Source organism: Vipera berus (assembly GCF_964194415.1).
Source record: "Vipera berus genome assembly, chromosome: Z".
NCBI lineage: Eukaryota > Metazoa > Chordata > Lepidosauria > Squamata > Viperidae > Vipera > Vipera berus.
The window spans coordinates 125,286,408-125,301,085 of record NC_138205.1 but is presented as its reverse complement, the minus strand read 5'-3'; the positions used below and the strand labels follow the sequence as shown (position 1 = coordinate 125,301,085).

General features: G+C 41.3%; 1 protein-coding gene across 2 annotated transcripts in view; it reads right to left on the bottom strand.

The window, feature by feature from the left end:
• XYLB (xylulokinase) overlaps positions 1-14,678 on the bottom strand; it is a 153,537-nt gene that overhangs the window by 103,093 nt on the left and 35,766 nt on the right. For both annotated transcript variants that reach the window (XM_081346545.1, XM_081346546.1), the window contains exons 9-12: positions 5,888-6,006; positions 4,945-5,026; positions 3,869-3,909; positions 2,601-2,716 (exon numbers count right to left, since the gene is read on the bottom strand). In XM_081346545.1, coding sequence (XP_081202671.1) covers positions 2,601-2,716; positions 3,869-3,909; positions 4,945-5,026; positions 5,888-6,006 — 358 coding nt within the window. The remainder of the gene's footprint in view (positions 1-2,600; positions 2,717-3,868; positions 3,910-4,944; positions 5,027-5,887; positions 6,007-14,678) is intronic.

Below are 14,678 nucleotides of genomic sequence, written 5' to 3'. Positions count from 1 at the left end.
ACTCCCAGAATTCCTGAGCCAACATGGCTCAGCTTGGAAACCTCTGCCTTTGCCCTCAGCAAGGCTGGCTCAGGAATTCTGGGAGTTGAAGTCCACCAGTCATAAAGCGGCCTAGGCCTAGGCCAGGGGTAGGCAACCTCGGCTCTTTTATGACTTGTGGACTTCAACTCCCAGAATTCCTGAGCCAACATGGCTCAGCTTGGAATCCTCTGCCTTTCCCCTCAGCAAGGCTGGCTCAGGAATTCTGGGAGTTGAAGTCGACCAGTCATAAAGCGGCCTAGGCCAGGGGTAGGCAACCTTGACTTGTTCGACTCCCAGAATTCCTGAGCCAGCATGGCTCAGCTTGGAAACCTCTCCCTTTCCCCTCAGCATGGCTGGCTCAGGAATTCTGGGAGTTGAAGTCCACCAGTCATAAAAGGGCCAAGGTTGCCTACCCCTGCCCTAGGCAATGTGGCCAATAGTGAACCATGGAGGCTTAACGCCTCTGCAATTGGAGAAGAAGGCTGGACATAACCAAATATTCTCCTCTATAATCCAATTTACGCCCAATGTTTTTACAAGTTTACAAGGGTTTAGGTGTCTTCCATTGCATTAGTAACAGTGGTAGTCGAGCTATCCAAAGCAAGAAAAAGTGTAATTAAACTTCTTCAAAGAAAGATTTTTTAACTAATTTTTACAAATTAAGCAAAACTAATTAATACATAATCTGAATAAATGGATTATTCATTGCAATTTCCTCTGTGAAGCTGTCAGTTTTTCCCTGGCACAGGTAGTCTTCCACTTACAACTGTTCATTTAGCAAACGTTAAGTTACAACAACACTGAAAAAAGTGACTTACAATCATTCTTCACACTTTCGACCATCACAACATCCCCAACAGTTACATGGTTAAAATTCATTTCATTGCATTTATTATATTTGTATACCGCCCTTCTCCCGAAGGACTCAGGGCGGTGAACAGGGCACATAAAAAATACAGAATACAAAAATTAAAAAAGAATTAAATAAGAGCCCGAGCTAAAAACAGTAGAATAATAAAAATCCCCAATAAAAACCCCAGCACATCCCCCATCAGGCCAGGCCGGCTTGCTCAAATAGGTAGGTCTTCAGACCGCGTCGGAAGGAGCGGAGGTCAGGTGCCATCCGGAGCTCAACCGGCAGCTGATTCCATAAAGCCGGGGCGCCCACAGAGAAGGCCCTCCCCCTGGGGGCCACCAGCCGACATTCTCTGACCGGTGGCACCCTGAGGAGGCCCTCTCTGTGGGAACGCACAGGGCGGAGGGAAGTTGACGCCGGCAGCAGGTGATCCCCGAGGTACTCCGGACCCATGCCATGTAGGGCCTTAAAAACCATTACCAAAACCTTGAACCTCACCCGGAAGACAACTGGTAACCAGTACAGCTCACAGTCACATGAGTTTTGATCATGTAACTGTGGGGATTTACAATAGTTGCAGTATCCCGGTATCATCTGATCACTATTTCAACCTTCCCAGCTGGCTATTGAAAAGCAAAATTAATGGGGAAAGCCAGATTCACTTCACAACCATATTATTTATTTAAGAACGGCAGGGATTTGCTTAAAAGCTATGGCAAAAGAAGGTTGTAAAATCAGGCATGACACACTTAGCAATGGAAATTCAAGTCCCGACTGTAGTCGTAAGTTAAGCACCATCTATATACAATTGAGGATGCAAAGATCTATAATAATGGAATGCTTCATGCTATTATCTTCATTTTTGAGTAGTAAAGTATTTAGAATAAATTAACTAAGTGTATTTCCCTGCTCCAAACAGGCCTTTCTTGAGATGGATTCTTATAAATTCAGATGCCTATCCTCAACATTCTAGCCAATCAGACTGATCTACAAATTGCAATCCCTATTAAATCTAGACCTTAACTTTAGACATTAATGGCATGATTTTGAGAACTGCCATCCCAATTACGGCAATATAAAATCAGTCTGGAATAGCTTAAAGCAGTCGCTCTTTTTTCCCCAAGGTTGAGAAGCTGTCCAAGAAAAGTGAGGAGTTGTCTTAATGTGTTTCAGAGAGGTGATGCAGAAACATCTTGTAAGAAAGCCGGTTTGATCTAGTGCTTAAGGCACCAAGCTAGAAAGCAGGAGACTGTGAGTTCTAGTCCTGCCTTCAGCATGAAAGCCTCCTAGGTGACTTTGGACCAGGAAATGTTAAGTTCCCACCTTAAGGCATGGAAGCTGACTGGGTAACCTTGGGGCAGTCCCATTTTAGGCATGGAAGCTGACTGGGTGACTTTGGGCTGATCACCAGGGGACAGTGAGTTCTAGTCTTGCCTTAAGCATGAAGCCCAGCTGGGTGATTTTTGGGCCAATCCTCTTTCTCAACCCAACCCATGTTAAGAGTTAGGTGGAGAAAGTAGGAGAAGAATGGCCTATTGGGTATGCTCACCACCTTGAGTGATTTATTAATATAATAGGGAAGGTTAAAAAATAAATAAAAATAAATAAAGCCCCGAAGCGCCTTTTGAAAATAAGATCTAAAGCATTAAAGAACTAAAATAAATGACAGAAATTGGAATTTTACAAAGCTAGTCTGATACGTCGTGTAGTAGAAGGCACGCACCAAAGCAGGGCCATAAATGCTTGTGAATCAACTGGATTACAGAAAATGTGACCTTCCAAAGCAGGTTTTGGCTCTTTAATCCAGAGAAACAGGGTATCACTAGTGCCGAGGCTAATCTGGGGAAGAAAATAATCAAGGTGTTAGAGAAAAGCAGAAAAAGCAATGCAGGAATTAAATCAAACCTACTTGTTTGCCCTGCTAATTATCTTCAAATTACACATTACAGCAACTGAATTCTTCTGGTATTGGCTTTGCTTGCCAGCTTTATATGAAACATAAGAGCAGAAAAAATATTCTAACAGAATCTAAGGATTTATTGTGGAAAATTCATGGCTACATAATCCTCAATGACCAAGAGCATTGGTCTTCAAACTTGGCAACTTTAAGACTTGTGGACTTCAACTCCCAGAATTCCTCAGCCAGCTGGCTGAGGAATTCTGGGAGTTGAAGTCCACAAGTCTTAAAGTTGCCAAGTTTGAAGATCCCTGACCAAGAGCAATGTCAGCTGGGACCTAAAGCTGCACTCCAATCACACATCACCAAGCAAGTTTTCCCACCACTTATGCAGGCAGTCCTCGACTTACAACAATTTATTTAGGGACTGTTCAGGGTTACAATGATACTGAAAAAAGAGGCTTATGGCCCTTTTTCACACTTACAATCACTGCAGCATCCCCATGTTCACATGATCGATATTTAGCCACTTGGCCACTGACACCTATTTATGATGTTGCAGGATCCCAGGCTCATGTGATCCATTTTTGCAATCTTTTTACAAGCAAACTCAATGGAGAAGCCAGATTCGTTTAACAACCATTTTACTAACTTAACAACTGCAGCGATTCCCTTAACAACTGTGGCAAAAAAGGCCGTAAAATGGGGCAAAATTCATTTAACAACTGTCTCAAAAAGGGGTCATGAATCGCTTTTTTCAGTGTTGTTGCAACTTCAAATAGTCACTAGACAAACTATCGTAAGTCAAGAAGCTCTATAAATGAATAATGGTGATAAATTAGTAGGCAGCACATGACAAAGCAACGCCCACTTCTGTGCTAAGGTAGATCACGAAATTTAGCTTCTCTAGATGCTGCTCATCAGCATAGCAAGGAAAAGCTTTACGGACAGGCCTGCATCTATTCCAGCAAAATCAGTGGGATCCGAGTACATAACTCAAGAGTTGCTCTCTAAGGATCATGAGAGCATGGATCTCAAAATTCCTAATCCAATTAACCACATGAAGGTTAGTTAATGAAGATGGTGACACCTACTGCTATGTCGCCTTCAGAAAGTCTCATTCCGGCCAGAGACGCTGAAAATGAAAATATAGAAGCTCAGTTAAAGAATAGAGTACTCCGGGGGTCTTCAAACTTGGCCCTTTTATGACTTCTGTACTTCAACTCCCAGAATTCTTCAGCCTGGCACCAGCCTGAGGAATTCTGGGAGTTATAGTCCACAAGTCATAAAAGGGCCAAGTTTGAAGACCCCTGCTTGTGGACTTCAACTCCCAGAATTCCTCAGCCAGGCACACGTGCCAGGCTGAGGAATTCTGGGAGTTGGTCCACAAGTCATAAAAGGGCCAGGTTTGAAGACCTCCGGAGTATGCAAAGCATACAAATAAGAAATTACCCATTCTGAACCCTCAGAGAGATCATCTATTATCAACTGAAATCAGCTATCATCAACTTACGTTCTAGTGATTCTAGTAGGACCTAGTAGAGATAGTCCTCAACTTACAATTGTTAGTTTGTAAGTTGATTACAACTTACCCTTACAACTTCAAATGTCTGAAGTTATATTTGAAGTCATAACAGTATCGGGGGGAAAATAACTTATGACCGGTTGTCACACCTACAACTGTTGCAGCATTGAGCAGAGTACGTGATTGGACACTTGGTGATCAGCATGTATTTACAACTGTTGCAACATCATGTGATCACTATCTGCAACCTTCCCAGCTGGCTTCCCACAAGCAAAATAAATGGGGAAAGCTGGATTCACTTAACAACTTTCATGATTCACTTAAGAACCATGGCAAAAAAGGTCATAAAATCAAATGTGACTCACTGAACAATTGTCTTGCTTAGCAACAAAAATTCTGGTTCCAAGATGTGGTTGTAAGTTGAGAACTACTTTAGATCTTTCTTCTTTGAATGGCTGCATTTGATTAAAATTTGAAAATACCAAGGTTTCTCCAGGAAAACTCTGCTTTAACACATGGCTGAAGAAATTATTCACAGAGAAAAATTTTCCTACAGGACAATTATACAGACATTTCACCTACCTTCTCAAGATAAAACTGAACAAAAAATAAAGTTCCTTGCCTCAGAATTTTAACCCTTCTTACCTGGATTGTCTCCAGTAAATGCTACTATTTGGCAAGCAGGATTAAATCCAAATCGTTGAGTGTAATAGGGTGAAATGAATCCCTAAAAGAATGAAATTTAACTATTATTTTTAAAAACAAATGATATGGCTATCTGATTTCAGAACAATGCATTTTGAATAGAAAAACTAAGACTCCACTTCAAAGAATGTTCTTCCCTTCCAGGGTAACAGTTCCCAAATCCCTTGGAAGAAAATCAAAATGACTGGTAGTTTAAATTTGCAAAAGATTAAATATGTTTTTATTTCCTTATTATAGGAAACCAGACAGGGTGGATGGATGGATGGATCCATAGGTGATGGATGAATGGACAGAGGGATGGATGGGTGGACAGATGGATGGATGGTTGAATGGATGGATCCATAGGTGATAGATGGATGGACAGACAGAGGGATGGATGGGTGGACAGAAGGATGGATGGATGGATCCATAGGTGATAGATGGATGGGTGGACAGATAGATGGATGGATGGATGGATGGATCCATAGGTGATAGATGGATGGACAGAGGGATGGATGAGTGGACAGATAGATGGATGGATGGATGGTTGGATGGATCCATAGGTGATGGATAGATGGACAGAGGGATGGATGGATGCATGGATGGATGAGTCGGTCTATGGATGGATGGGTGGATGGATAGGTGAATGGATGGATGGATCAGTCAGTTGATGAGAAGGTAGGTGGGGGGAGGGAGGGAGGGAGGGAGGGAGGGATGGGATGGGGTGGGATGGGAGTGCAGACAGTCACCAGAAGTCAACACTGACTCATAGGATTAATAACAATAAATCTGTAGCATAGAATTTCCCATTGCCATTCCACATAAATACAGACAGAATCTACAGATTTAATTCTGATTTCTCCCACTGTTAAACTCGCCTTATTTCTTCCACAGTTAATCGTACCAGTATTTTGCTTGAGGGCACAGGTTGGCCCAGTTTCCTTCCCAACTGGGGTGCACAAGCATCAAGGCAGACTGGATTCCAAACTTTTTCCCAAATCTGCAATAAATTCATGCCAGATCCTGCAAGAGGAAAATAGAATTCTTTTCCAACAGATCCCTTCAAAAAGTAATCTGTAGCTTGCATATGTGCAGAGAGGAACGGAAAGAGAGAAAGGAAGATGAAAAACATGTTATCCTAAAATTTAAAATCTGTGTATTTACCATTACACAAGATTGTTCTCATTATCTGCTTAATGTTATTATTGATGTATCATTTATCAGGCACATTCTGGGCATACGAAGCTTGCAGAGTAAGTCAGACCTGAGAACAAAAAAAACTAACAGGTAAACAAAACAAAAAGAGACAGGCTAACACTCCTCCCAAAAAAGGCGTATTGAGCAGGACAACTGTTATCAAAACAAACAACGTATTTTGCTTTCAAGTGGCGGCATTAAATTCCCAAAGAAGGCAGCAGAAGTTACAGGCGGTCCTTGACTTACGACCACAATTGAGCCTAAAATTCCTGTTGCTAAGGAAGAATGACTTTGCTTGTCAGAAGATCGCAAAAAGCATGACCCTAGGACACTGCAAAAGCTGTAAATATGAATCAGTTGTGAAGCGTCTGAATTTTGATCATGTGACCATGGGGATGCTATGATAGTCAAAAGTGTCATAATCTACATTTTTTAGTGCTGTTGTAATTTTGAATGCTCACTAAATGAATTGTTTTAAATGAAGGACTACCTGTACAAGTTTTTGTCATGCAGTTATTTCAAAGTAGGAATATTTCTACCAAGAAGCCTTGCCTTGCAGAATATGGGTCCCCCAGAATTTGGGATCAGAACCTCCATCTCTAAGCAATGCAGTCATTAGAGATGAAAGATCATGTGACTATGTCTGATTTTACAATCTTTTTTATCCTGTTCATTAACAGAATCACATGGTTGTTAAGTAAATCCAACTTTCCCTATTGACTTTGCTTGCAGGGAGCTAGCTAGGAAAGTTACAAATAGTGATTACATGACCCCAGAACACTGCAATCGTAGTCAACAAAACGTTTGATTGCCAAGTGCCTGAATCGCAAGGTATGTGATTACAGGGATATTACCACGGATGAAAATGTGAGGACCGGTCATAAATCAATTGTTTCAACAATACCATAAGTTCAAATGACTGGTAAATGAATGTTTATAAGCTGAGGACTACCTGTACAGATTCCATCAAGGGAAGTACATGATTGCAAAGGTTTCTGTAATGATCAAAGAAAACAAAATGCAATTCACAACCTGTTAAGCTATATAGTGGGTGGACAAGACAGAAGCTAGGAGCTCTTTACTCATCTACTGGATCAATGTTCATTCTTTGACCTTGTCTGTCTTATTCCTTTACCTGAGGTCACCCATTGGAATACCCAACAAGAAATCTTCCTGGCAACTAAGCAAATTTTTCTATTCCCAATTTGGGCTATCTCTATGTCTATTACCACTTTTAGTTTTGTGACGTGAAGAACTAGGGGGGTCAAGAAAGGCTAGGAAATAAGTTAGAGAAAATGTTGGTAGATATCCTTCTAACAAAAATTTAAATACCCTTAGCTGTGCTAGAGTTTTTGTGAAGTCCCGTAGCTTTCAGTGAGAAACAATCTGTCCTGGATGATAAGAACCTTGGTGGAGCAGTGGGCTAATGCCTCCTTAAGTAACACCAGCTGCCTGCAATTAGTGCAGGTTCGCATCCCACCAGGCTCAAGGTTGACTCAGCCTTCCATCCTTCCGAGGTAGGTAAAATGAGGACCCAGATTGTTGGGGGCAATTAAGCTGACTTTGTAATAATGCCGCTTGGGGGTGTGTGTGTGAAAGCCCCAATAAGCAGGCATATACATAGAATGAAGGCTACTGCTAAGCTTGTAAGCCGTCCTGAGTCTTTGGAGAAGGGCGGGATATAAATGGAATTTAAATAAATAAATAAATAAATAACAAAAGTTTAAATACCCTTAGCTGTGCTAGAGTTTTTGTGAAGTCCCGTAGCTTTCAGTGAGAAACAATCTGTCCTGGATGATAATCCAAAGAGATTCCAAGAACACAAATACACATGGACAGAAATTCTCATTGTGATGATCAAAATCTCAGTAATATGAATCTGAGCTTCAGCTGAGTCCTCTTCAGCCCTAAGCCTTCCAGAGTTGCATTCATTCCAGATTCTGCAACCAATAGTTACAGTCCCCGTGAATCTGAAGGGTTTCCACTGGACTAGACAATGGAACGTAGAAAAGGATGATCACCAGCACCCTTGGAAACTTTCTTTGTACAGTGGTGGGGGGGGATTACATTTTGTTTTTCTGTTTTCTCTCTTGTCTCTACTCTCTCTTTTTTTTGTTTTTAAAGCTGTGAAGCCAAGTATTTGTGTTTTTTTCCATTCCCTTTCTATTTTTTCCTCTCTCCTCCTTTCTCAGTTTCAGGCAAATTCCCTTCGTTCTTCGTATCAGAGAAAGAGGCAAGTCTCTCCTGGTGTAGGTGTTGCTGGTTATGGGGTGTCCAAAGAGCAGAATGGAGAAAAGCTAGACAAACTGCAATTCCCAAAGGTTTGTTTCTACCCTCTTCTCCGTCCCCATTGAATACAGAAGCCTTAAATCTGCTCTTCCTTGGAACCCTGCCACCTCCCCAGTTACTACTGGAAGAAAGAGACTCTGAGGTGCCATGCCAACTGGCACAAGGCTGAGCTGGTTCTCCTGCCACAGACCAGAAAGCAATTAGCAGGCAGGCAAATTGCCACGGGCACTTGCTCCGTCCAAAAATGAGGATTATGAACACTTTCCAAGCCAGGTGGGAGCTATTTTGACAGATCCTATCTTCTGTGTCTGCAGGATACAGCATTTCATCATTTAAACGATGATGCCTCCTTTAAAATGCAGCCCCTAACAACCAGCTGAAACATTTCCAATCCAAAATCGAGTTTTAAAACTTTCATTTGTCTGGGTATTGCAAAAGGAAACAGGAAGTGAAAAAAGACTAATACTGGAGACAGGGATGTAAGTTCTTTGCAAGTAAGGAATCACCTGAAAGAATCTGAATGAACCTTGTACAGAGAAGGACAAAAAACCCAGCACTATTAACAATTGCAGGATGATGCCAAGCAGAAGATTAGGGGACTGGAGGCTAAAAAATATGAAGAACAGTTGCAAGAAAAAGATATGTCTAAGGACGAGGGGACACATGATAGCAGTGTTCCAGTATCTCAGGGGCTGCCCCAAAGAAGAGGGAGTCAAGCTATTCTCCAAAGCACCTGAAAGCAGGACAAGAAGCAACGGATGGAAACTAATCCATCCAGAAAAAAGGAGAAATTTCCTAACATGAGAATAATTAATCAGAGGAATGGCTTGCCTTCAGAATCTTTGGATGGTCCAATGCTGGAGGTTTTTAAGAAGAGATTAGACTGCTATTTGTCCAGAATGATATAGAGTTTCCTGCCTAAGTCGGGGATTGGACTAGAACAGGGGTCTGCAACCTTGAGAACTTTGTGACTTGTGGACTTCAGCTCCCAGCATTCCTCAGCCATTCTGAGAACTGAAGTCCACAGGTCTTAAAAGTTCTCAAGATTGCAGACCCCTGGACTAGAAGACCTCCAAAGTCTGTTCCACTTTGTTATTCTATTACTCTGTTACTCTTCTGTGCAGAAAGCAGAAAAAAAATGGATACTGATCTAAAGGGAATGGATGCCTTATGTTTAACACAAGTCTCCCATCATGAAAATGAGAAGGAAAACAGCTTGGGTCCCCCTCATTCTCATGAACCACCATGTCATCCTTCCTACAAAGACAAATTGCCTTTTCAAAAGAGGCCCACAGCAACAAGAAATTGCCACGTCACCTCCTTTTACATTACAGGTAATCCTTGACTTATAACTGTTCATTTAGCCACCGTTCAAACATATTACAACACCAAAAAAGGTTACTTATGATCAGCCTTTTCAATTATGACCGTTGCAGCACCCCACAGTCACATCATCAAAATTCAGTTTGAGTTTACAACAGCTGCAGCGTCCTGGGGTGATATGATCACCATTTGTGGTATTCCCAGCCAACTTCCAACAAGCAAAGTCAATGGGAAAGGATGGACCTGCATGATTCACTTAACAACTGCAGTGATGTGTTTAACAACCATAGCAAAAAAAGGTTGTAAAATTGAAAGCAACTCACTTAACAACCGGCCTAGCAATAGAAATTCTGTTCCCAATTGTGGTTGTAAGTCAAGGACTTACCTGTGGGCAGTAGGTCTGTGCAACTCTTCCAATTTGAACTCCGAAAAATGTTTTTAGATGGTTTAGGAGAAAGAACACAACACCTGCCTGCAATAGCTTAAAACAGTATTTGTCAATTTTAAGATGAGTGGACCATCTCTTAGAATTCCACTGGCTGCAGAATTCTGGGATTTGAAATCCATACACCTTAAAGTTGTCAAGGTTGAAAAATACTGGCTTAAAATAATGTTTCTCTTGCCCAGAATTACATAGCAACTATCTAGTGCAGCCAAGGAGACCTCCCACTTCACCCCAAAGAATAGGCTGATTTAAAATGGTACAGATGGGTACCAATTCATATGCCTGCACACTCCAAAGCACTTTTTTGGAAAACAAATCTGAAGCATTGAAATAGCCTAATAACCAGCCAAAGTCAATCATGGAATTCTAGAAATGTTGATACCATTTCCTGCTTGATATATGCTGTCTGGAAGGAGGAAGGAAGGATAACACATAGCCAAGCAATTAGATAGATGGCTAACTCTTTTTTTCTCCTCTAATCCTTTGATCAAATTTATATAGCTGCCCATCTATGAGAACCGACTCTAGGCAGCATACAACAGACAATAAAGAATACTTGTTTATAAAGCTCAGAAATATTTCCTAAAATGAATACAATCTGGGCATGTCTCGTACATTTCTGTGAAATTATTTTATAGCTGTAAGTGTGCTAGTTGTGGGTAAAAAGAGAAATGTAACAATATGTTAAAGACAGTTTGGTGGGTCGAATCCCGAGTGCCGTGTAACAGAGTGAGCGCCTGTTACTCGTCCCAGCTTCTGCCAACCTAGCAGTTCGAAAGCACATAAAAATGCAAGTAGAAAAATAGGGACCACTACGGTGGGAAGGTAACAGCGTTCCGTGCGCCTTTGGCGTCTAGTCATGCCAGCCACATGACCACGGAGACGTCCTCTTTGGTTTTGAAACGGAGATGAGCACCGGCCCCTAGAGTCGAAAACGACTAGCACGCATGTGCGGGGGAACCTTTACCTTTACCTTTTAATCAATTACATTTTGCTAGAGATAAACTTTTGTGGATCATATTCATTTCATCGAGGGGAGGGACCATGGGAGAAGGAGGAGGAAGGAAGGAAGGAAGGAAGGAAGGAAGGAAGGAAGGAAGGAAGGAAGGAAGGAAGGAAGGAAGGAAGGAAGGAAGGAAGGAGGAAGGAAAAACAAGGAGAAACATGGAGAAGAAACTTTTGGAGGAGGAGGAGGAGGAACATGGAAGAGGAGGAGGAGAAACTTGGAGGAATATAAAGGATTGACATGGAGGAGGAAACCTAGAAGTCTTAGGACACTGGTGTTAAACTCGCCGTGTCACGTGACGTCTCACGATGTATTGTGACTTTTTTCGCTTTGCCTCTGCATGATGCAACCGGACCGTCGGCCGGCAGTTCGACACCCCTGTCTTAGAGAATTGTGCAATGGTTTCGATTAAAAAAAAACCTGTAAAGATTCTTGTATGCCTTCAAATAAGCCCATTATCATGTGATTTTTTTTTTCTCTCCTGAGAACTGAAGCTTAACAATTCTTTGGGGAAGACAAAGGAGGGAGAAACAAGGAGAAAACTATTCCCGCAAATCAACAAAAGAATTGTTGCTTTCTAAATGTACGTCTTCAAGAACTGAGACCAGGGCTAATAAAACCCAGAATAAAGATATTTTCCAGCCTGGCCAATGCTAAATCTTTGAACTGCAGCATTCCTAACATGCTGGTTTTGTGCAGAATTAACAGCACCTCAGGCATGAAGTGTGCCTGAGTTAAGAGTTTGTTTTTGTCTATTACATCATTCCACAGCACTTAAAAGCAATGATAATACGGTCTTCATGAGCAGGAAATGGAGGAGAGAAATGAATGAATGAATCCATTAGATGCTGACAGCATGGCTGTAGATTTCTTCCGTTGGAAGAAGCATGGGACAAATTAGGAAAGAACTAATTAATTAAATGGATTTGATTTGCATGGAACAAAACTGATCATGTTTAATAAATTGAATCTTGTTTTACCCATCGTTATACTCCAGCAAGCTACACAGTAGGGGTTTTCTGAGTTGGATACAGGTAGTCCTCAACTTCAACAGTCCATTTACTGACGGTTCACAGTTACAACGGCACTGGAAAAAATGACCTACGACCGTTTTTTGTACTTGCAACCATTGCAGCGTTTTTTGCCTGAAAAAGTGTTTACTTCCAGTTTCTGGCAAAAACACCTATTGCAAAGAATAGATTTACTTAACAACTATGGAATTCACTTAATGACTGCAGATTCACTTAATGCCCATGGTGATTCACTTAACAATTCCCACAAAAATTGTCATAAAATCAGGTCAGTCACATTATGAGCCATTTAACAGCCAGCATGATTTATGACCATAATTCCTGGCTCAATTATGGTCATAAAATGTACTTGGAACAATGTACGTAATAGTATCTTTAACTACTATAAGGTAAAGGTAAAGGTTCCCCCGCACATGCGTGCTAGTCGTTTCCGACTCTAGGGGCCGGTGCTCATATCCGTTTCACAGCCAAAGAGCCAGTGCTTGTCCGAGGACGTCTCCGTGGTCATGTGGCCGGCATGACTAGACGCCAAAGGTGCACGGAACACTGTTACCTTCCCACTGTAGTGGTCCCTATTTTTCTACTTGCATTTTTACGTGCTTTCGAACTGCTAGGTTGGCAGAAGCTGGGACGAGTAACAGGCGCTCACTCTGTTACGCGGCACTCGGGATTCGACCCGCCAAACTGCCAACCTTCTGATCAACAGGCTCAGCGTCCTAACCCACTGAGCCACCGCGTCCCTGCTTAACTACTATAGACTCTGTAAATAACAATAGGGATGTACTGGTTTTTATTCTTATTAATGCACTTTGTAATGTTAGGTTTTCATTTATTTTGACAGTGTTTGTTAATTAGGTCTAACTCTCAACTCTATCAAAACAAGAAACTGAACTCGGCTCAGTTAAAGTTGACTAGAAGTGTTCAAACAGTGCTAGAAAGAGAAGCCAAATGACTTGGCATCTCAGCATTGTTAAATGAGAAAGGGCAAAAGAAACACGGCACATCTGTAACAAATCTGCAGAAGGCAGAAATTTTCTCATTGTTAAACCAAGTAAACACTTTGCTTTGCTTTACACTTGAAATCCCAGAGTGATATGAAACCAGAACTTCCCTCTATATCCTAATAAAGAGTTGAAAAAATACAATTATTATACAAATAATAAAACTAGCCTATAACAAGCTGAGTAAGCATCTTATTAAAGCAGCTGCATCTTTCCTGAGCACATATGGTTGTCTTCTGCAGCTGCAGCACAATCTTAGGAAAAGATGCATTTTTTTGTTTTTCAAATGTGTAAGCCATCCATCTTGACAAAAGTGAGATTCTTAAGCTAAGCTGCGTGTCCATCATTCAAGCACTCTTCAAATCGTTTCCTAACATTTGGATCTGAATTGTAGTAGAGCTTTAAATCAGGAGGAGTCTGGAACCATGATTTATAACTAATGAAAGTTATTAAAAGGCCACCCAAAAATACGGAACATTCATCCCCACTTTATCTCCCCTTAATTGGCCTTATCACCACTGAACTTGGTTTCAAAATTTAGTCGCTTCCAAATCTGGTTGGCCCATCTCATGAAATCTGTGAAGACTTGCAAGCATTCACATCCCTTGGAAGGAAATTTTCTCCCAGGAGAGGCTCACTTTGGCCTAGAGTTAAAAACGTAGGGACAGAGTTAAATTAATTTCTAGTCTAACCAAGCTTTTAGTCACCTTCAAATGATTTGATGCTGCATCAATAACTCCTTTGAAGAACAATTATTCTTCAAATTTAATAACCAGAAGTATATAGGGAGCTGCTGAAAGAATTCTTGATTGCAAGTCAAGTTGTCTTGCAAATCGAATTGTGGTGGGAAACCCAGAAGGGAGAGGCTGCATTCCAGAAGGCCAAGAGACCGCAAAGTTTAAATAATTTGGTTGGGAAAAAGAGAGTTAAGGAGGCTCCTCCCTAGCAATACTGTACAGGTAGTCCTTGACTTACAACAGTTCATTTAGTGACTTCAAAGTTACAACGGCACTGAAAAAAAAGTATTAAATGCACCTACCTGTGTTTGCTGTAATCCTGCTAATATAAGAGCATTTATATTTCTGGGCCCACTTCAGCAATAAATCAATAGGGTTTGCTGGGAGATAGTGCATCCATTCGATCTATTTATTGAGTTTCTTTGTTCATCTGCTTATTGGATCTACTTTTCATCCAGTTGTTGCTGAATCCTGAGCTGGGAGGCGATGCTTTTCTGGTTGTTGTTGGGTTTTTTTTGTACTTACACACAGTGGCTGCAAAGAACTGAACGGAGCTCTGGTGTGAAACTTTGGGGCATTGCTCCATTAGGACATTAGTTAATTAATGTTTAACCAAGAAGAATGGATCTTTCCCCCTTTTTTGTTCTTGTGCCATGTGTATCTCTC